Source organism: Phoxinus phoxinus (assembly GCF_949152265.1).
Source record: "Phoxinus phoxinus genome assembly, chromosome: 3".
In the NCBI taxonomy this organism is placed as follows: Eukaryota; Metazoa; Chordata; class Actinopteri; order Cypriniformes; family Leuciscidae; genus Phoxinus; species Phoxinus phoxinus.
In genome coordinates this window covers 45,951,679-45,973,524 of record NC_136878.1, presented here as the reverse complement: position 1 = coordinate 45,973,524, position 21,846 = coordinate 45,951,679, and the positions used below count along the sequence as shown (strand labels likewise).

The 21,846-nt window shown below is 36.8% G+C and overlaps 1 protein-coding gene across 2 annotated transcripts in view; it reads left to right on the top strand.

Moving 5' to 3' along the window:
- The window catches only part of astn2 (astrotactin 2), a 506,843-nt gene that overhangs the window by 229,004 nt on the left and 255,993 nt on the right, over window positions 1-21,846 (top strand). For both annotated transcript variants that reach the window (XM_079606411.1, XM_079606410.1), the window contains 2 exons: window positions 2,835-2,978; window positions 9,070-9,237. In XM_079606411.1, the coding sequence (XP_079462537.1) occupies window positions 2,835-2,978; window positions 9,070-9,237 (312 nt within the window). The remainder of the gene's footprint in view (window positions 1-2,834; window positions 2,979-9,069; window positions 9,238-21,846) is intronic.

Sequence of the window (21,846 nt, the reverse complement as noted above, 5' to 3'; positions counted from 1 at the left end):
CTTCTTCTTGAGTCTCTCCATCTTCGTCTGACTCCGTTTTAACATTAAAGGCAGAACAGTTTCTGTCATTTTAGTGTGTGTGTGTCAGGTAATCGCAGCTGCTAACACACAGAGAGCTCTTGAAGCTCCGCCCCCTGTGCCGGGAGCAGCAGCTCATTTGCATTTAAAGGGACAGACACAAAACGGTGCGTTTTTGCTCACCCTCAAAAAGTGACAACTTTAACATGCTATATAAAAATATCTGTGGGGTATTTTGAGCTAAAATTTCACACACACACTCTGGGGACATCAGAGATTTATTGTACATGTTGTGAAAAGGGAATTATACCACCCCTTTAAGATTGTCAAACCCTGTTAGTTAGTCATTTCTCAAAATATGTGGAGGTTTCAGACAGAGAGGAGGACAGAAGCTTTATTTTAACCTCTGTCTCGCTGATGAATCGCTCCTGTTAAGCTATTCTTTCAATGTTACATAAATCTGATCGTCATCACTGAGCTTTTGAGACATGGGAATAAACACTCTCACTCCCACGTCCACTCCATAGGGAGCTTGAGGATTCAATTTATAGACCGGCTGTCCTCAGAAAACAGTGGGACACTTGTCTTTCCTCGTGTTATTGTTACATTAGAGGTGCTTGCTGTATTATTATTTTATTATTATCATCAGCATCATTATTAAACTAAAGTGATTCCTTTATTCAGCAAGGATGCATTAAATGCAATGATTGGTTGGTTTAATGGGTTAAATGTCAAAAGCAGATCACAATAGCAGAGAGTTGTTAACCTGGGGTCAGCATTGACAGGCTCTGCACAGTTAAGTCGGTTTGCTTTGTGTGAGAAAAATGTTCTTAGAAAGTCGGTGACAATTTTAGATGATATATCTCACACTTTGTATTCAGAATTTGATATCTTTCCTTTGAGAAGACGGTACAGAGTCCCCAAGTGGAGAACTGTTAGAGCGTCTAGATCTTGTGTGTCAAATGCAGTTTAAATACTCATTTGAAGCATAAGGATACAGGGGTTTTTCAACACTTTTTCTTTTCTTTTTTTTCTTCTCACATCCTAAAGTTACGAGGAAAATGGTATACGCTAATATACAAGTTTTTATGAGATTCATGCATGTTTATGATGTCTTGTGTTATGTCAGTTTGCATGATGATGCTGCAGATATTGCCCAGAGAAGGGACACATAAAGTGTACTACTACTACTACTACTACTAAATTACACAAAAGTGACCGTAAAAGCATTTGTTGCAATGTTATAAATAAATAAAATAAAATAAAATATATAATTTTTATTCATCAAAAAAATCCTGGAATAAAATTAGTTATCACAAAAATGTAAAGCAGCACAATATTTTTTTCAATATTGATAAAAAAAATCATATTTTTTTCTTGAGCATTAAAGGGGTCATGACATGAGAAACCAAATTTGCCTTGATCTTTTGGTATATAAGAGGTCTTTGTGTCATTAAAACGTCCTGCAAGTTTCATAGCTTAAGACGTCCTCCCCATTATAAACGAATCATTTATTTAATCAAGCTCTAAATACAGCTCGTTCTGGATCCATGGTAAGAAGTGACGTCACGGTACGAAGTGACGTACCAGCGTTTGCATATGACCGCCTCCAGCACAAGACAACTACGCTTAAAGCTCAAGACTACGCTCATTTCGTATCGTTGTCGCGCCCGCGCGCCTCACAAGTGCTCGTTCGACGGACAGCGAGTGGGTCTGTGTAGGGAAATGACGATGCCACAGATGTGCTGTTCCTGGCTGTGGACAAACAACATCTGTGAGTACGCTGCGAAAGATCCAGTCGTCAGGGGAAAATGGATGCACTTTATTTTTTGCGGACGTCTCAGTCACGGCAGTGTTAATTTAAGCGTTTGTTCTATACATTTGAAGGATGACTGTTTTGAGAACAAATCCCAAAATGATGCAGAAAACTGTTGCTCAAAGATAAGTCCATGCCGACTATTCTGGGCTCAACAACGACGACGCAAACTGTAAGTAATGTATTTAAAACTTTAAAATAACTTTTTAAATACGCTGAATCCGCAAATGTTCTAGCTGGGGGCGTTAATAATTGATGCATAGGCACTGACGTTAGCCAATCATAACAGTGGGCGTTAACACTGAACTCTTAAAGGGGAAACACCCCCAAAACAGACTGTGTGAATCAGAGGATGAGAAACAGGGAAAAGGTCATAAATCACTACATTTTTAAAGTTTTTTGTAAAAAAAAAACTATAGTAATACTATAATTGCACCTAAGGGAACATAATAATAAAATAAAAAAAAACATGTCATGACCCCTTTAAATCATAATATTATACTGATTACTGATATCTGATCATGTGACACTGAAGACTGGAATAATGATGCTGAAAATGCAGCTTTGATCACAGGATTAAATTACAGTTTTCTAACACTGTAAAAAAAATATTTTTAGTTTAACTTAAAAAAATAAGTAACCTGGTTGCCTTAAAACTATAAGTTAATTGAAAAAAATGAGCTGCTACAATGAAGAAGATTGGTTTAATCAACATAAACTCTACATATTATGTTATCTGAACCACATCAATTATCTAAGTTGATTTCATAAAAGAAAAATGTTGTGATAACATTTTTTTTTTACAGTGTATATATTCACATAGAAAACAGTTATTATGAATTGTAATAATATTTCACAACATTACAGTTTTTTTCTGTATGTTTGATCAAATAATTGCAGCCTTGGTAAGCATAAAATGGAAGGAAGGGTTTGTTTAAAGGTGAGCGGGCAAGAGCTGAGACGGATCTGTATAATCATGTTCTTCTGTGTGTTCCCACAGGCTGTCCACAGAGTCCCATGAGCAAAGCCACGCTAACACTGATCACCGTCTGCACGTGTGTGGTGGCGGTCGTGTACGGCACACAGTCCTGTCCGCTCACCGTCAAGGTCACACTTCACGTCCCCGAACACTTCATCGCTGACGGTGAGTCTTCTGACACTCACAGCGAGCATCTCACAAAACCTTTCAACAATGTCATGAACTTTACTTTAAGACCATTAAGCTCTTAGTGCATCACAGTAGATTCACTTCAGCAATACAAACACATCTTTACATGTGAACAAAAGACTGAATTAAGTCTACCACTGGATTAAACAGCTCGATTCACATGGGTTTATTATACGATCTCTTTGTGAATGTTTTGAAGCATCCGAGTTTTGGGTGAATAGACTTTCATTGGAAGGTCAGAAATGCCTCGAATTCCATTAAAAAGAGATTTGTTTGTGTGTCCGAAGATGAATGAAAGTCTTACGGGTCTGGAACGACGTGAGAGTGAGTAATTGATGAAAGAATTTTCATCTTTAGATAAACTAACCTTTTTTACACTTGGTGAGGGTTTGAGAGAGAGGAGAGGTCATGAGATATTCAGCTTCTCCTTCTGTCCTCCAGAAACCTCCAGATAAAGCTGTGATGCTGACGCTGCAGTCCAGAGATCCTGGACCATCTGTCAGAGATGCTGTCATGAACCACACACATGTCCGAAACACACACACACACACACACACAGAACTGTTTATAAAAGCTGTGAGATGATCTGTCTGCGATACACATATAGATATGAGTATACACGCATGAAAATGAGAATAGTGAGACTGCAGGTGCTTGTGTTGAGATGACCTGAATTGCAGATGCCACCTGGGCACCATATTGCTACTGAATGTGCCATATATTATTACTGTCTAATTGTTCCTTTTACCTGCTTGCTGGAACCTCATTATGAAGGTTATTGTTATATAGAACAGAGTGATTCATTTGTAGCGCGCACACACACACACATATAGAGAGAAATATTAGAATATTCTGTACAGTATATATGAATATATTAGTGAAGACATAATCATATACTATTGTTTTCTGGTTTAATGATAATGGCGTTCGCATCCCAAACTACTAAACAAACCCTTACAGAAATCTGTATCATTGGATTCAAATGCAAACATGATCTGTCTGATTCATGAGCCTTTTAAAGGGGTCATGAACTGGCTTTTTAAAAAATGTTAAATTGTTTTCTGAGGTCAACTTATGACGTTCGCTTGGTTTTTACATTCAAAAACATCACAATGAATAAGTAATATGCTATTTTCCACCCTGGTTTTGAGGCTAGCTCCTGAAACGCTGGTTTTTATGGGCGTGCCGCATTGAAGACGTGGAAGTAAACGCCCACTGCTATGATTGGATAATAGTTTTGCATATTATAATGAGTTTCATGTAATGCGTGAATCGGTGGGCGGGGCTAAACAGGCGGTGTTGAAGTAGGCGTCGATCTTCTTCTGCGGAGGCGGGGTTTGACACCCGGTGAAAAGCCTGTCGTTCGCTGAGCCTGGTGTCAATAAAAGCTTTTATTGGACTAACAAGGAAGTTTTCAGTTCTGAAACTTACCGGATATTCTTATAATATGATGACCTCTTATATGTCAAAAGCTCAAGGAAAATTTGATTTCTCAGTGCATCACCCCTTTAAATTGCTAGAACACATAAAATGACACACACACACACACACACACACACACACACACACACACACACACACACACACACACACACACACACACACACACACACACACACACACTGAAACCCCCACTAATTTGTCAAACTCATTACAGACATAGTTCACTGCTCTTAGCTGTATATTTAGCGAATGCTATAGCCTTCCTGTTTATGAGGATTATAAACTGTAAATGTAAAAAAGGACAATAAAGTAAAATGCATGGCACATTTTGAGTGCATCCATTTGAATTATATCTATGGTATTCATAAAAAAAAAAAAAAAAAATCTGGCACTGTATATATGGCAGTAGCACTGCTTGGCTGTTTATAATGTTCTTTATTAGGCATGGCCGATATTGACTTTTGCAGTCCTTTGATGGTTTATGATGCCTGATGTGCCACAAATAATTACTTCAAAACAAATTTCAAAGTGTACTGACTAATAAAACTAAATAAATATTTCACATAAAGGTATAGTGTGTGTCTCTAAAGAACCCTTACAGAAATCTACACATCATTGGATTCAAATGCAAACATGATCTGGCTGATTTATGAGCACGCACACACACACACACACACACACACACACACACGGATATAAGTATTGGGACACATCTCTTAATTCCTGAGTTCAGGTGAACTGAATTCAGACCCATTGCCACGGCTGTATCAAATCAAACGCCATGCTGACTGTATTTACAAACATTTGTGCAAAAAAAGGTGCTTCTGAAGATCTCAGTGAAATCAAGTGTGTTACAGTAATAGGATGCCACCTTTGCAATAAGTCAGTTTGTAAAATTTCATCCCTGCTAGATATTCCCCGGTCAACTGTGTATGGTATTATTGGAAAGTGGAGGCGTTTAGGATCCGCAGCAACTCAGCCTCAAAGCAGAAGTCCACGTAGAGTCACAGAGTGAACCGGTCACTGTGTGCTGACTCTGTGGCACATGCTGCGTAAAAGTCGCCAACGCTCTGCGGATTCCACAGCTGAAGAGCTCCAAACATCCACTGGCGTTAATATCACACAAATACTGTGCGGCGGGAGCTTCATGGAATGGGTTTGCATGGCATGCCAGTCTCACATCACCAAGTACAACGATAAGCATCAGATGGAGTGGTGTAAAACACGGCTACTGGATTCTGGAGCAGCGGAAACGTGTTCTGTGGAGGGACGAATCATGTTTCTCAGTTTGACAGTCTGATCGGTGAGTCTTGGTCCGGCGGATGGCAGGAGAATGTGGAGCGGGGTTATGGTGTGGGGTTGTTTTTCAGGGGTTGTGCTAGACCTCTCACTTCAAGTGAAGAGGAACTGTAATGCTTCAGTATATAAAGACAGTTTGCACAATGCTACGCTTCCAGCTTAGTGGCAACAGTTTGGGGAAGACCCTTTTTATTCCAGCATGACCGAGCCCCAGTGCATTATAATTGATGACACAAATGAATTGACTTGTGCATTAATTGATCCCAAATTATTTGAATATGGTTTAAATCAGTGTTAAATCTTTGTTAACAATCTCATACTCACAAGTCATGACACAAGGAAGAACTGTGAATCTAGTCTAATAATACCATTGTCATAAATTCCTGTCTTGTGTTCCCCTTGTCTTGTGTAGACTTCTTGTCATGTACTGTCCTGTGCCATGTGTTGTAGCCCTTTGTAGTTTTCCTTGTTTATTAGTTTCCGCAGGTGTTTTAGATTAGCCACGCCCCCTTGTTATCTTGTTTAGCTAGTTTGCCTGTGTATTTAAGCGCTGTGTCTAGTTTCAGGCTTTGTGAGTTTCAGTCTTTGTGAGTTCTTAACGTTGTATGTTGGTTCGAGTCCTGTTCCCGAGTCCTGTTCCCGAGTCCTGTTCCCAAGTCCTGTTCCCGTTCCAGAGTCCTGTTCCCGAGTCCTGATCCCGAGTCCTGATCCCGAGTCCTGATCCCGAGTCCTGTTCCTGTTCCCAAGTCCTGTTCCCGTTCCCGAGTCCTGATCCCGAGTCCTGACCCCGAGTCCTGTTTCCAAGTCCTGTTTCCAAGTCCTGTTTCCGAGTCCTGTTCCCGACTCCTGTTTTTGTTCCAGAGTCCTGTTCCCGTGTCCTGTTCCTGTTCCCGAGTCTTGTTCCCGAGTCATGTTCCCATTCCCGAGTCCTGTTCCCGTTCCCGAGTCCTGTTCCCGTTCCCTGTTCCCGTTCCCTGTTCCCGTTCCCGAGTCCTGTTCCCATTCCCGAGTCCTGTTTCCATTCCCAAGTCCTGTTCCCGAGTCCTGTTCTCGTTCCCGAGTCCTGTTCCCGTTCCCGAGTCCTGTTCCCGTTCACCGAGTCTTGTCCCCGAGTCCTGTTCCTGTTCCAGAGTACTGTTCCCGTTCCCGAGTCCTGTTCCCGAGTCTTGATCCCGAGTCCTGATTCCAAGTCCTGTTTCCGAGTCCTATTCCTGTTCCCGTTCCCGAGTCCTGTTTCCATTCCCGAGTCATGTTCCCGACTCCTGTTTCTGTTCCAGAGTCCTGTACCCCTGTCCTGTTCAGCCGCATCGTTACAACCATCTTTAGGAAACACTTAGGTTACACTTTATTTTGATGGTCCACTTTAGACAATTGACTAACTACAAGTATCTTTGCAACTACAACTAAAGGTGCACCGGGGTAAAAGGCAGCTTTGTATTCTGTGCTAATTTCAGCTAATAGTTGATGGTTTTTAAAAGGTTGTAGATTTTAAGTAGCAAATGAGAATCGCTAAAATTATTGAATGAGACAATTGTATTGTAAATTATTTTCAAGGTAATTAAAGCTACAGTTTTTCAATAACGGAATAATATATAAAAGCATGGTATTTGGGGTAAACGGCACAATAATCAACAATAATAAACAGCCGGCTGACTTTTCCATTTGTTGACATAGTTAGATTCAGATGGGAAATATCATATATTAAGTTTAATATCATATCATAGAGATAATCACCATATTTATAATGAAAAAATATGATATTAATATTTTCATATAACACAATATATTGTATTGTTACAAATATAAATATATTAAATTATTATTTAATGCTTTCATATTCTTTCCTTTTTAAAATAATTTTGTTTCTGTATTTTTAAAATACGTTTTTATATTAAGATATTTTAATGACAGAATATTGATTGACCAAACATGTATTATTTGATCAGATATTTTTTGAATGTTCAGCTAGACTGTTACTTTGTTCTCGCTGCTTCTCACCATATAAAGTCCAGGCACAAACGCTGCCACGCTGTGTTAAACCCCTGTGTCTCCGTGCAGCTTCTGGCAGCCGTCCACACGTCCCGCTCAGCCTCTGCTCTCGGGTTTAAGACGACAAAGAGGATTATGAAGCAGCAAAGCAATTTAATTTAAGTCGCCCTTATCTTTGGGAAAAGTGCTGAATTCACACATTAGCAGGACAGGACAGGTGTAGAGAGAAGATGGACACAGAGAAGGGGACACACATTTATAAACAGGGTTTGATTGTGCTTTGGGGAGAGATCTGAGCGTTGACAGCGATGTTATTGAAGAGCAGTAACTTCCTATGTTGTGTCTGCTCTTGTTCAGTGTTTGTGTGATGGACGACTCGTAGACACTAGTGTTAGTCACTGCAAGATAGGCCTGGAGATCTTTACATGTTTCAAGAGACTCTGACCTGGTTTTAATGTGAATTGTATGTTGGACAGTCACTTAAATAAAATGTATCATTCTATATGAGCCATAAAAGCCTGATGCTTCAAATATGAAAGACAAAAAAATAAAAAAATAACATGCAAACATACTTTTTTTTTTGTATGGATATGAGCAGTTTGTTCATTATGCCTGACAACTGCACTGTATTTATTTATTTTTATTTTAAAAAAAACATGATTTATAAGAAAATACAATTTCAGTTTTTCTACTTCAAAATGTCACTTTTAATTCAAAGTGTTATTTGCAGTATCTTTGTAATTGTTTGTGAAATATACGAATTAAAATAGTTTACATTTTAAAAGAAAGAAATTTTAAATAGCATTTTTTTGTTTGTTTTTTTGTTTGATCTTTAGATGTTTCAAGAGACTCTGACCTGGTTTGATTGTTAATTTATTATTGGATAATCACTTAATACACTATATAAAGTCACACTTAATAAAATCAGGGTGTTTATCCTCAAGTTTGAGCTCCATTTTCTCATTGTATCATTATATGCCATAAAAGCCTGATGCTTCAAATATGAAAGACAACAAAAAAAGAAACAAAAAACATATGCAAACTTACTTTTTTTATTTGATGGAAATGAGCAGTTGTTCATTATGCCTGACAACTGCTGTATATATATATAAACATGATTTATTAGAAAATACAATTTCAGTCTTTCTAATTCAAAATGTCAATTTTAATTCAGTGTTATTTGCAGTTTCTTTGTAATTGTTTGTGAAATTGAATGAAAATACTTTAAATGTAAATCTTACACCATTTTTTTGGGGGGACACTAATGCGGTTCTTGAATTTCATGTGAAAAGGATCTTAAGTTAAATGTGAAACTTTTTCTTTTTTTTTGATACAGGAAGCAGTTTTGTAGTAAGCATGGGCAGTTATCTGGACGTCTCCAACTGGTTAAATCCAGCCAAACTGACCCTGTACTACCAGACCAACACCTCTACCCAGTGGGTGAGAGATTACTGCGGTCAGAGGACGACTGACCCCTGTGAACAGCTCTGTGACCAGGACACTGGTGAGTCAACACACACACACACACACACACACACACACACGCACACACGCACACACACACACACACACACACACACACACACACACACACACACACACACACACACACACACACACACACTTTATATTATACAAACTGTATATTATCTCCTCTTACACTAACCCGACCCCTAACCCTCCCGATCACACACAACTTTCTGCATGTTTTACTTTAAAATGTTTTACATTTTCAAAAAGCATCACTTATCTATAAGCTGTTTTCCTCTTTGGATCAAAAAATACAATTCCCCACAAGGACAAATATTTCGGATATTGCCATCTGTGTAGGACTATCCTGCCGAAGAAAGGGGGAAACAGCTAAACCACTGTAACACGTGCTAACCTGCTATAGTTATGTTAAAAAGAGCAGTTCCCAGCTGATCTTACCCTTACATTTACTTATTTCTTGGTGTAACCTAATATATTTAGTTTAATTTTGTAATGTTAAATACAATTTCTATTTGAATAAAAGCAATTAATTTAGATTTAATTTAGGCTGGTTTTAGACTCTTTTAGATGGTCAGGGTGGGAGACCAGTTTGACCAAATTAAACCAGCTACACCCAGATTAAACCAGCAAAGACCAGACAACAAGGTGTGTGTTTCCTGTACAACGCCGTAACTCGCCGCTTAACTACCGTAGTACAATACATCGTTGGAGAAATCCACTAGCGTGTCACGACTGTTTCCCGAAACCATAATGTCGCAAATTGGTCGCTCAACCACGTTGGTTTATGACGTCACGCACGTGTGGAGAAATAACTAATTTTAATGAAACTGTTTGAGATCGAATTAACGCTAGATATTTTGATATAAATTATAGACATGGCATCTGAGGACTATTCCTCATGTTTCTCAGTTATTTTGCTTTATTTCCAGATTCAATCATAGTCTCGTTCTTACGCACTAGAGCTCGTTCACACATGCGCACTCTTCTAACACTACACTTTAAATCTCTTGACAAACTAAAATATATAAATTACATTTGATTGTATTTTAAATAAAAGACACAGATTGCACTGAATGTCAGCTTGATTATTTAACTCAAGATCAGGATTTATTGAGTCCACCGCCATATGCTAAATATCAGACAATATATTGCTATCACATATATACATATCTCTACATGTATGTTGATATAAGTTTTTAACATATATAAATTTGCCATATTAAATGAGTATATTGACATATATTAATATGATGTATATGATTATTATTTATATAATACTGTATGTTTTGACCATATATGTCACCGATATGTTTAATTTATATATGCCAAACTATTTACTATTTAACTATTTATTTAAAGTCTACAGATCAAGTCTACATATCCACATTTCATTTCAATTTCTATCTCATTATCAAATATTTTATAAATAAAATGTATTATTTATTATTATTTTACCTCTTCTTGACCAGCTCATGAAAACAAAACAAATACTACACAAATTCTATTTGAAAACTGATCATTATATATGTGACATGTATATAAAAAAACACTCTTATACATACATAAAATATATGGGCTGGTTTTATATGTCAATTGTTCCATTTTCTAATAGGTTTTATATATGGGCATATATATTTAATATATGTGGATATATTTCGTATATGTGTATTTTATGTGTGTACATATATTACATTACTGTATGGGGTCGCTCACACACACAACTCTGCGATGCTGTTTGTGAATGTTCGTTATAACGATGGTCTCGGGAAACACAGACTCGTTGAACTGCTGATAACGACTGAACTTGCGAACATAGTCGTTTATTTTGGGAAACTCACCCCAGCTTAGTTGTTTTGTTTTCAGCAGGGCGGGCTCAACCCTGCTTACCTTCAGTGTGAATGCAGTCGAAAGCTACAGGTTGAGAACTGTTGGCTGTTTTCGAAGGTCGTCTCTAGGTTTCCACTCTTCCAAAACACAAGTGTTGTTTTACAAGAGTAAAGGATGTTGAAAAATGATTTAGCCTTTTATATTGTATAGCAAGCTAGAAATGATATGGTGCTTCTTCTAAAAATACGCAATAAATACATGAATATCTGCCAGTGTTAGAGAAGTGATCCAAAGTTACCATGCATCATTTAACAGAATGCATTATTAATTAAACAAATGTAAAGCATGTTCATGCGCTGAAAATTAGTTGTAGAATTTACTTTTTCACTGATAATATAATCCACAGATAATCACAAAGAAACAAATCTTCACATTGAATTAAATGTAAAATGTTTAAGTAGAAAGACATAATTTATTGTAAAACATACTTCAATAATCTTTGTTTTATCTATAACATCCTAAAATATATCTTATTTTTATAGTTTGAAGTTGAATAACCAGTAAAAATAAATACATAATTAATTGCAGTAAAGTTAGGCTACAGCATCTGAGACACATATTCTCCTCACAGTTATCATAAATGCATTAAAAAGCTGTTATCTGACACACACACACACACACACACACACACACACACACACACACACTTATTTGCTCATGACCTTCTGTGGTAATCTGTCGCTCAGGGTCTCCGTCAGGTTGAGTCGGTTTGCAGGGCGTCAGTTTGATAAGCGTGCCGATGCCGGGGGATCATGGGAATAACACAAGCCCGCTGTGACGTCTCAGGCCCAGGGCTTACGAGCCTCACGCTTGACATTTACAGTTATTGTCTAGGAATCTGTCTTTGTAGCTGCTCTTTTGCAATATGGTCGAGAGCTGTAACACACGGTGCTCTTTAGACAGCGGCGGTAAAAGTATACAGTCAATTTGAGTGTGACACAATGATTGACGAACACACAACATACATCATAACAGCCTATTATTCACTGTGATTCTGTCACACGTCTCATGCAAAGTGTCACGGTTATACATGTATAACAGCATTATAAAACTGTAAAATATGCTTGCACAAGTGTATTTACAGTGAAAATGTTTCCCATTTGTGTTTATATACACTGAAATTAAATTATTATCTGTGGTAAAAAAAGAAATAAAGAAATAAAATAAAGAAAGAAAGATGGATTTGTTAGAAAGAAAGAAAGATGGATTAGTTAGAAAGAAAGAAAGAAAGATGGATTAGTTAGAAAGAAAGAAAGATGGATTAGTTAGAAAGAAAGAAAGAAAGAAAGAAAGAAAGAAAGAAAGATGGATTAGTTAGAAAGAAAGAAAGATGGATTAGTTAGAAAGAAAGAAAGATGGATTAGTTAGAAAGAAATAAAGAAAGTTTAGTTAGTTAGAAAGAAAGAACGAAAGAAAGATTAGTTAGTTAGACAGAAAGATTAGTTAGAAAGAAAGAATGAAAGAAAGATTAGTTAGTTAGACAGAAAGATTAGTTAGAAAGAAAGAAACCGAGAAAGATGGATTAGTTAGAAAGAAAGAGAGAAAGAAAGAAAGAAAGAAAGAAAGAGAAAGAAAGAAAGAAAGAGAAAGAAAGAAAGAAAGAAAGATTAGTTAGTTCGAAAGAAAGAAAGAAAGAAAGAAAGAAAGAAAGAAAGAAAGAAAGAAAGAAAGAAAGAAAGAAAGAAAGAAAGAAAGAAAGAAAGATGGATTAGTTAGAAAGAAAGAAAGAAAGAAAGAAAGAAAGAAAGAAAGAAAGAAAGAAAGAAAGATGGATTAGTTAGAAAGAAAGATGAGTTAGTTAGAAAGAAAGAAAGAAAGAAAGAAAGAAAGAAAGAAAGAAAGAAAGAAAGAAAGAAAGAAAGAAAGAAAGAAAGAAAGATGGATTAGTTAGAAAGAAAGAAAGAAAGATGGATTCTTATTTACGGTGAACATGCATTTGTGTTTATATACACTGAAATTCATTTATGATCTGTGGTGATAAGCAGCAGAAGCTTGTGTAGTTCAATCCGCAGTATTCCTTTCATTGTTTGGCCTCAGCCATTGTCCATGTCTTTGAATACACTTCTCGTTCGTCATATAGGTCTGTTGCCTGCATTTATTTTTAAACACAGCAAATAATAGATCTCCTCCATAAAAGCTCCGATCTTTAAGCCAGTGTTCTGTGACCTGACATTTAGATGCATTATCTACCTCTTCTTACTCTCTCTAACCGGGCTTACTCTAAAGGAAAAGGAGGGGACACTGTGAGTGCTTCTGTATAGGAGTAACCCTGCATTGGATTATATCTCTTCTGCTTTTAGCACATACTGTACAAGCCGTGTGAAATCTCTAATGCACTGTCACTGGTGATGCATGAACACCTGAATGAACACTACAGAGATTCATACATGTGGAGGTGAATCTGGAAAACCAAAAGGAGAACAGCATGTTAGAAAAGTGCTGTGCTAATAAACAAGGCATTTGGAAGACAGCAATGAAAAGATACCAAATGATATTACCAAAGTGAAATACAGTTAAACAATGTTATCTACAAACACAGATAGCCACAAAAAAAAAAAAAGTCTACACAAAGATATAATGGTTTTGCGTTACACTAAGGTCCATTTGTTAACACTGTTAAATGCATTAACTAACATGAACTAGCAATGAGCTATGCATGTATATAATTACTGATGCTATAAATAAGAAATGAATACTCTTTTTCAGCAAGGGCACATTAAATTGATCAAAAGTGTCAGCAAACACATTTTTTCATGTTACTAAATATTTATATTTCAAGCTTCTGTTCTAGAGAACTTCTATTCATTAAAAAATCCACAAAAAAAAAAAAATTTACATTGATAATGTTAAATCAGAAATGTTTCTTGAGCCTCAGATCATCACATTACAATGATTTCTGAAGCATCATGTGACAGTGAAGACTGGAGTAATGATGCTGAACATTCAGCTTTGATCACGAAATAGTGAAATATAAAACAGTTGTTTTAAACTGTAATAACGTCACTTTATGTGTTATCAAATAAATGCATGCATAATCTGAATTATTCCAAGCTTTTATATATTACAAGACTTTCTTTGTAAAAGTTGGTTGAAAAACGTTAGTAGTGCTGTACTTCTAGTTTTTACAGAACAACATTCCTGGTTTCTAACACACACTCACAGCGCTCAGCGCGTGACCGATGTTTTTCCGTCATCTCCAGATACGTTCATATGTAAATTGCACGAGCTTATTTTTTACATTAGATCGACATATCTGAATAAACACTTACTAGTTGTGAAATTAAAGGAATATTGCCAATGAATATTGCCAACTACAAGTTGGCTGTAGTGCTTATCATGTGAATGTTAAAGTGGTGACGGTGTGCCGTAGACTTTCGAATCGACCCGTGCAGGAATAGGAGTCTACAGAGGCGAGGTTGAAGATCAGTCAGGACTGCAGCGTTCTGGATGAGCAGCTGAGGTTTGATGTATGCTGGAGGCTGGCCAGTCATCAGTTTCATTAGTCCAGACGAGAGCATTACGGTCCCATGTGCCACCAGCCGTCCTTGCCATCCTCCTGTAGCTCAACTGGTAGAGCACGATGCCGACAGCACCAATGTCACTGGTGTGAGCACTGCAGCTCTGCATGCCAATATACTACTGTACAAAACAGTCATTTGAATCTAGTGTTGCACTTTGCTTTATAGTTTCCTGGTTCACGACGTCACCACCCACGATTGGACTGATTTCACACATGCTTCACGACGCAATCCTGCAGAACGTTCCCACAGCGCCGATCAATACAGTGCGAGTTCCCGCTTCAGAGAACCAAGGATACAGTCGTAACAGAGGCGTTTTCCACCAGGATTTCCACAATTGTGACCCTGGACCACAAAACCAGTCACATGGGTCATTTTTATTTATTTATACACCATCTAAAAGCTGAATAAATAAGCGTTCCATTGATGTATGGTTTGTTAGGACAGGACAATATTTGGTCGAGATACAACTATTGAAAATCTGAGGGTGCAAAAAAATCTAAACATTGAGAAAATCTCCTTTAAAGTTGTGCATTTATGTTCACGATTGTGCTGCATTCACTCACAAAAATATATATTTTTTATATATATTTACGGTAGGAAATTTACTAAATATCTTCATGGAACATGCTCTTTACTTTCTAATGATTCCTAATGATTTTTGGAATAAAAGAAAAATCTATAATTTTGACCCATACAATGTATTGTTGGTTATTGCCACAGATATAGACAGACTGGTTTTGTGGTCCAGGGTCACAATTATTTAAAAAATAAGCTGAAATAATGCAGGCTGACATCTTCAACAGAAGCAAATACCATTCGATTAAAAAGCTTGTAGCTCACAGTATGTCTGTCTGGGCCCTATTTTAATGATCAGAAACGCAAGAATCAAACGCGATACGCAAGTAACTTTGTGGGCGGATCCCGGCGCTGTTGCTATTATACCGGCGTGATAATTTATTCTTGTGCCTGACGCAAATCTAAAATGTGTTGGTCTGAAGTCGCTTCATTACTCATAGGTGTGGTTTGGGCGTAACGTGAAATAAACCAATCAGAGCGTCCTCTCACATTCCCTTTAAGAGCCGGCGCACTTGTTCCGCGGCGGATTGCTATTATAACAGCGGGTTTGCCGGCGCACGCAACTTACATGATGGTAACGGTGATTTTGCAGTCTTCAGAATTAGTTTTCCTGGTTCTTGACGGACAACACACTTTACCAGATGTCCTTATATACCGATGTGTCTCGCCACTATTGACCGATAGTGAACAGGTTTGATCCGTCATTACTACAATTAGCCTGAATAATTTGGGTAAATGTGTAATCTAGATTTATGCCTATTTTTTCACATCTTCATGGACACCACAATGATTTCTCTCGTGTGGTAATATTTTTCCTTGTAATCATGTATGGTTTGCAAATATATGAACTGCTGCGTCTGTGTAGATGAGAGAAGAAAAGTGTGTGTGTGCTGTACACACGCTACATTATGGCCAAGCACGCGCCCTTAAAATAGCATCTGACTAACGCACCGCTGTCTTTAGACTGGGTTTTTCCTGGTCAGTGGTGGAATTGTTTTCTGAAACTCCAGAATATCTCCAGGGAACGTTTGCACCGGAACACGCTCCTCTTTTCACTGAACCGCCCCCCCGAGCGCAAGTTCATTCCCTAAGTTACTGATGTGCGTCTGTGGAGGGAAAAGTCCGCTGTGCGTCGGGTGCAAAATATGAATGATACATGCGTCGGTGTACAAAGTCAATTGCGCTGGATGCAAGATAGGGGCCTAAATGTTTGTTAACCCTCTGGGGTCGGCAAACGCGCCGGCGCGTTTTGCTGGGGGTTTTTTCACATAGCAGTAACATAGACTTAAAATACTCCGTCATTTATGGTCATACAGACTTAATCTTATCATTAAAAATGATTTTCCCAAAGGAGAAAATGAATGGATTGATGAATGAACTGATTGCGCTCTATAACAATGTATTGTGAACTCAGTATATTGTGAAGTCAATGTTTTGAACTTTGAAAATCCAGTTTAGTTGATCCTGATAAGTGTTCATTGTCACAATTATAAACCGAACAGCTTTCATCTTCCATGAGGGGCTTTACAGAACGCAACACACATCTCCCTGCACAATTCAATGTTTCCAATTTTGTGTGCCATATATGGTACTTTATATCAGAATGCTTTTCTTACTTAGTATTATTATCTTGTTTCCAGTCCAAATATCTAAAACATCTTGAATCAAGATGCATTTACTAAAGTAGTACAATGCCATAAGATATTATGTCTTGTTTTCTGGGAAATAAATTAAAATGAAGTGAATATTTGCTTAAAACAAGCAAAATGATTTGCCAATTGGGTAAGAAAAATAATCTTGTTTCTGTTTGAATTACGGTTTCTGATAGTTTGTTGTTGTTCTGTTTCTTCTTTAACTGCGGGCCTAGTGTTGCCACCGTGTGGATCCATTAGTAATTAGTTGAAATAATGCCAGGCGCATGTGCAGAGTATGTGCAGTCAGAAAAGCAGGACTGCATATCTACAATACTTTCATACCTCTGCTGAAGCTGCTGATACTGATACTGTCCATTCTCACATTTTTTAATGCATATATCTAGAGTGTATATTGTAACCATAAAACAGTCTTGCCATTCAATCACTCATGTTTAACAGTGGCGACCCTTGTTTATGCGAGCAGTTAAGCCTAGATTTATCACTGGACATTAGTCAGTGCCACACATGCACAATGACAATCATTAATATTACCAGAGTGTATAGCAATAACCACACATAACCACACACACACACACACACACTAGTCAGTGCCACACATGCACAATGCCAATCATTCATATTAGCAGAGTTTATAGCAATAACAATACACACAAACACACACACACACACACACACACACACACACACACACCCTATTAAATCAATCAACACATGGCGACACATGCATTATACTTACTGGATCATGCCGTATTTATGATATTTAAATGGCAAAAGAGGGCTTTTCATAAAGGCAGCTGGAGTCACTGATTCGGAGAGCAATCACAACTCTCTTTAGGTTTTGTTGGAGTGATAGTCTAAAGTCATTGATTTGCCTGATGCTGTTTTCTGTATGTAAGCATTGAGGACGGCGCTGGAGCTGTAGAGATATTGTTATGTTAATGAGAGCGAGTTTAATCTCTCCGGCTCAGTACAGAGAGCGGTTCTGAGCTTAGCGTCAGCTGAACGCTCGGTCAAGAGCTGATGCGTTCCTCTCTTCATCTCGTACCAGTTGAGTCCTCTTTACATCTCTATTTCATCTGCTCACTCAGCCATTTACACTCGACTCCAGGCGTGCCGAGATAATGTCCAATCAGAACAGCGGCAGAATAAAGCGTGAGGTGACAGATGGAGCCGTCACTTGCTTCATTGTTGTAGTTTCTATATCTACCATGTATAGATAGCAGAGGTTTTTTTTTTTTTTTTGGCTCATGTACATTTACTGTACAATGGGATTATTTTTCGCTTTTCACTTTACCCGTGTGTGCATGACGACAGCAGACACACCACACAACAGCAAGCACTGGGAGACAGCATGAAGAAGGTGTGTAAGGGATAAATGCACACTGTGGAAATCACTCAGATTGTACAAGATTAAAAATAGCAATTTATTTTGATAAAATACTGTATTTCACTCTGTTCTTATTATTGTTTATCTTATCTTTTTTGTCAGAAAACAAGAAATTAAAGGAAAAATATGAATAAAATAATCATAAGGCTGCATTGCTGAATGTTTCGTGTCACAATTCACCAATTTGTAGTGGGTTTAGACAAATCGTACAAGAGTGAGGTTGTACGAATTCGTACAAATTAGCTACCTTTAATATACAAATTCGTACGAATTGGTCGTGAGATAGCGTTTTTTTTTGTCAGAAGACAAAATAAAAAAAAAAATAAAATAAAAAAAAACATGAATTGTGACTTCATATAGAAATATAATAAAGTATTAAAAGTCCCCCTGTAGTTAATCATTTCATCCCTTAAAACTCATCTTTGATCACCAAAATTATATATTTATTTATTAATGAAAAGTTTCTTCATGCCTTAAAATAGCTTGAATGTAACTCGACACCCTTGCGTCATTTAGTATATGCGGGCTATGAATATGCAAATGAGCCCCGCCTCCACTCACTCACTCAGAGATCCACTGGTTGACGATCACATGTTGATCTGATTGGTTACAAGTTTGTGACGTCAGAAACACCAGCGATTTCAAACCGTGTTTTTGAGACTGTCTTTGGTTCACTGCAGTTTTAAGCAGAAAATACTCAGCAATGCTGTTGACTTGTGAACTTACACATGGTTTGTCGTAAAGCAGATTAAAAACACCACATAGACATTAGAAACAACACTAAAAGCTGGATTTTCACCACAGGGGGACTTTAATATTCTCTCAGAACACAAGCAGAAAAACGTAGTCATAATTCACAATCAACATTATATATATAGCAGTATAATGTGGTATAGTGTATAAGTAATGTTGTCAATAGTCTTTTAATAGCCTTTAAGAGAGCTGGGGTTGTAATAATATTGCGGTAATTAAATACAACTTTTTCTGTGTACTGTTGAGAAACAAAAATACACTGGCGTGCAAGTTAGCACCAAGTTTTTTGTTTTTTTGTTTTTTTGCTGCAGTAATTTGTTGGGTTATGATCTAAAATGACCTAGCATACAGTATTTTATTGTACGAAATTGCTGTTAAATCCTTTTTTAATGGTGCATGTTTTTAAAAGAAATAACTGAATTACATCCACTGAGGTCCAGAAGTCTCACTGCTTATTGAAACTGTGGGATGTAAAATCTAATTGAATCCTGGAAATAAACAGAAAAAAAAAATGCATTTTGAAATACTGAAACAGATTTTGACAAAATGTGTATTGTGAAGAAAAGTTTGATTATCCATCCATCCATCTGTTTTTTTTTCAAGTTAAACCAACATTTTTTTTACAGTGTACCTCTCTCTCTCTCTCTCTCTCTCTCTCTCTCTCTCTCTCTCTCTCTCTCTCTCTCTCTCTCTCTCTCTCTCTCTCTATCTCTCTATCTCTATCTCTATCTCTATCTCTATCTCTCTCTCTCTCTCTCTCTCTCTCTCTCTCTCTGTATCTCTCTCTATCTCTATCTCTCTCTCTCTGTATCTCTCTCTATCTCTATCTCTCATAACTATGTAAACCATAATATTCATAATAAATGTAAAAATCAGGTTATGATGTATACATATTTGGCTTGTTTTAACAACTATAGCATCATAAAACAGTTGAAGACATGAAGCTGTGCTTTTATATGGAAGATGCAGAAAGAACATGTTGTGGAGATAATTGGCAGGAGATTATTTTTGTGTTTCATTATCAGCATCTTCCCGTTGTAAGATTGTGTTGTTGTTGTTGTTGTGGTCGTTGTTGTGTGTGTTTACTGGTTGAGTGAACAAGAAGAATCCTTCTCTAAAAATCTGATGCTCTGTAAGAATGATGTTACTTGTGTTTTCACAGTTGGATCTCAACACTTGTACACAAGCAGCTCGTCGGTGGGGAAAGTTATTACACAAACATGGGGGCTGATATAATTTACAATGAGTAGAGATATTATATCTATTTAAAGTTGTTAATTGAAACTGCTTACAGAGATGGTTTGTGTAATAGCAGTTTGCTTGTCTTTATTCTTCCCCACAATGGAAACCTCATATTATAACATTTTGCGAGATCTTTGCTTTGAGGCAATTAATTTACTCAGATTCTCTCGTGTATTCAACTCGTTTACGGCGTACACTTGTGTGTGTGTGTGTGTGTGTAAACTATATTATAGATATTATAGAGGAAAGGGAAAAGTGTCGTATTCAAGTTATGCATTAATCAGCATTGAAATTGCATCTTTTATCTTTCCATATCGTGATATTATCTTTCCATAATCTGGAGACGGATCACAACATGTTCTAGCAAACCATTAAACCGGTGGGTCAAACTTTCCATGCCAAGCATCACCAGTTTGACACTAATTAAAATATATGACCATTTATTTTTAAGTCATATAGTAAAAACATTTCACAAAAATGTTGTTAGGTTTTAACATATGCACACATGTTTAATATATTATATATATATATATATATATATATATAATATATATAATATAATATATTGAACAACACCGGTGGTTATTCTGCTCGGAAACCTGAGTAAAGTTGAGGAGAACTGACATGAAAAATGACCAGTCAGTCAAAAATAGTTATTTCTGGGAATCTGAGTAATAGGAGCGTCAGTTATGAACATAATTTGAGCACTTATTCAACTTGATTCTTTTGTATCTTTTTTCCATTCTTTTGTATCTAATTCAATGAAAGTCTGACATTATTAAGTGTTAGTTCATCCAAAAAATATTAAATTATGTCATCATTTTCTGACCCTCATTTCGTTTCAAACCATATGATCTGTGGAACTCCCAAGAAAATGGATTTGCACTATCACTTCAAATGTCTAAAAGTGTCTAAATACTTTATTTGGCTACTGTACAATATACACTTTTTTTTCATTCAGCAAAGATGCATTAAAGTGACAGTAAAGACATTTATAATGTTATAAAATATTCCCATTTCCATTAAATGCTGTTATTTTAACTTTAATCAAAGAATCCTGAAATTAAAAAAGTGTCAGTTTTCACAAAAATATTAAGCACACCATTTATTATTATTATTTTTATCATAAATGTTTCTTGAGCATGCAGCAAATCATCATGAATGATTTCTGAAGGATCATGTGACACTGAAGACTGGAGTAATGATGCTGAAAATTCAGCTTTGATCACAGGAATAAATTACACTTTACTATATATTCACATAGAAAACCGCTGTTTTTAAATTGAAATATTGTTTGACAATATTATAGTTTTTTTACTGCATTTTTGATCAAATAAATGAAGCCTGGTTGAGCAGAAGAGACAAACACAATAAAAATCCGTACAGAACCAAACGTTTGTGTACAATACTCACTTTTGCAATTGATTGGACATAATGAGTAATCAATATTTTTGGTATTTACAGATTTATCCTCTATCGACGACTAGATTCACTGAAAATTGTGACTTTAGCATTACATAACATCATCTGTCATATTAGATTAAACATATTTTTAAGCTTTAAGCTTATTGGCTGTTAGTTAATCTTAATATATGATATAC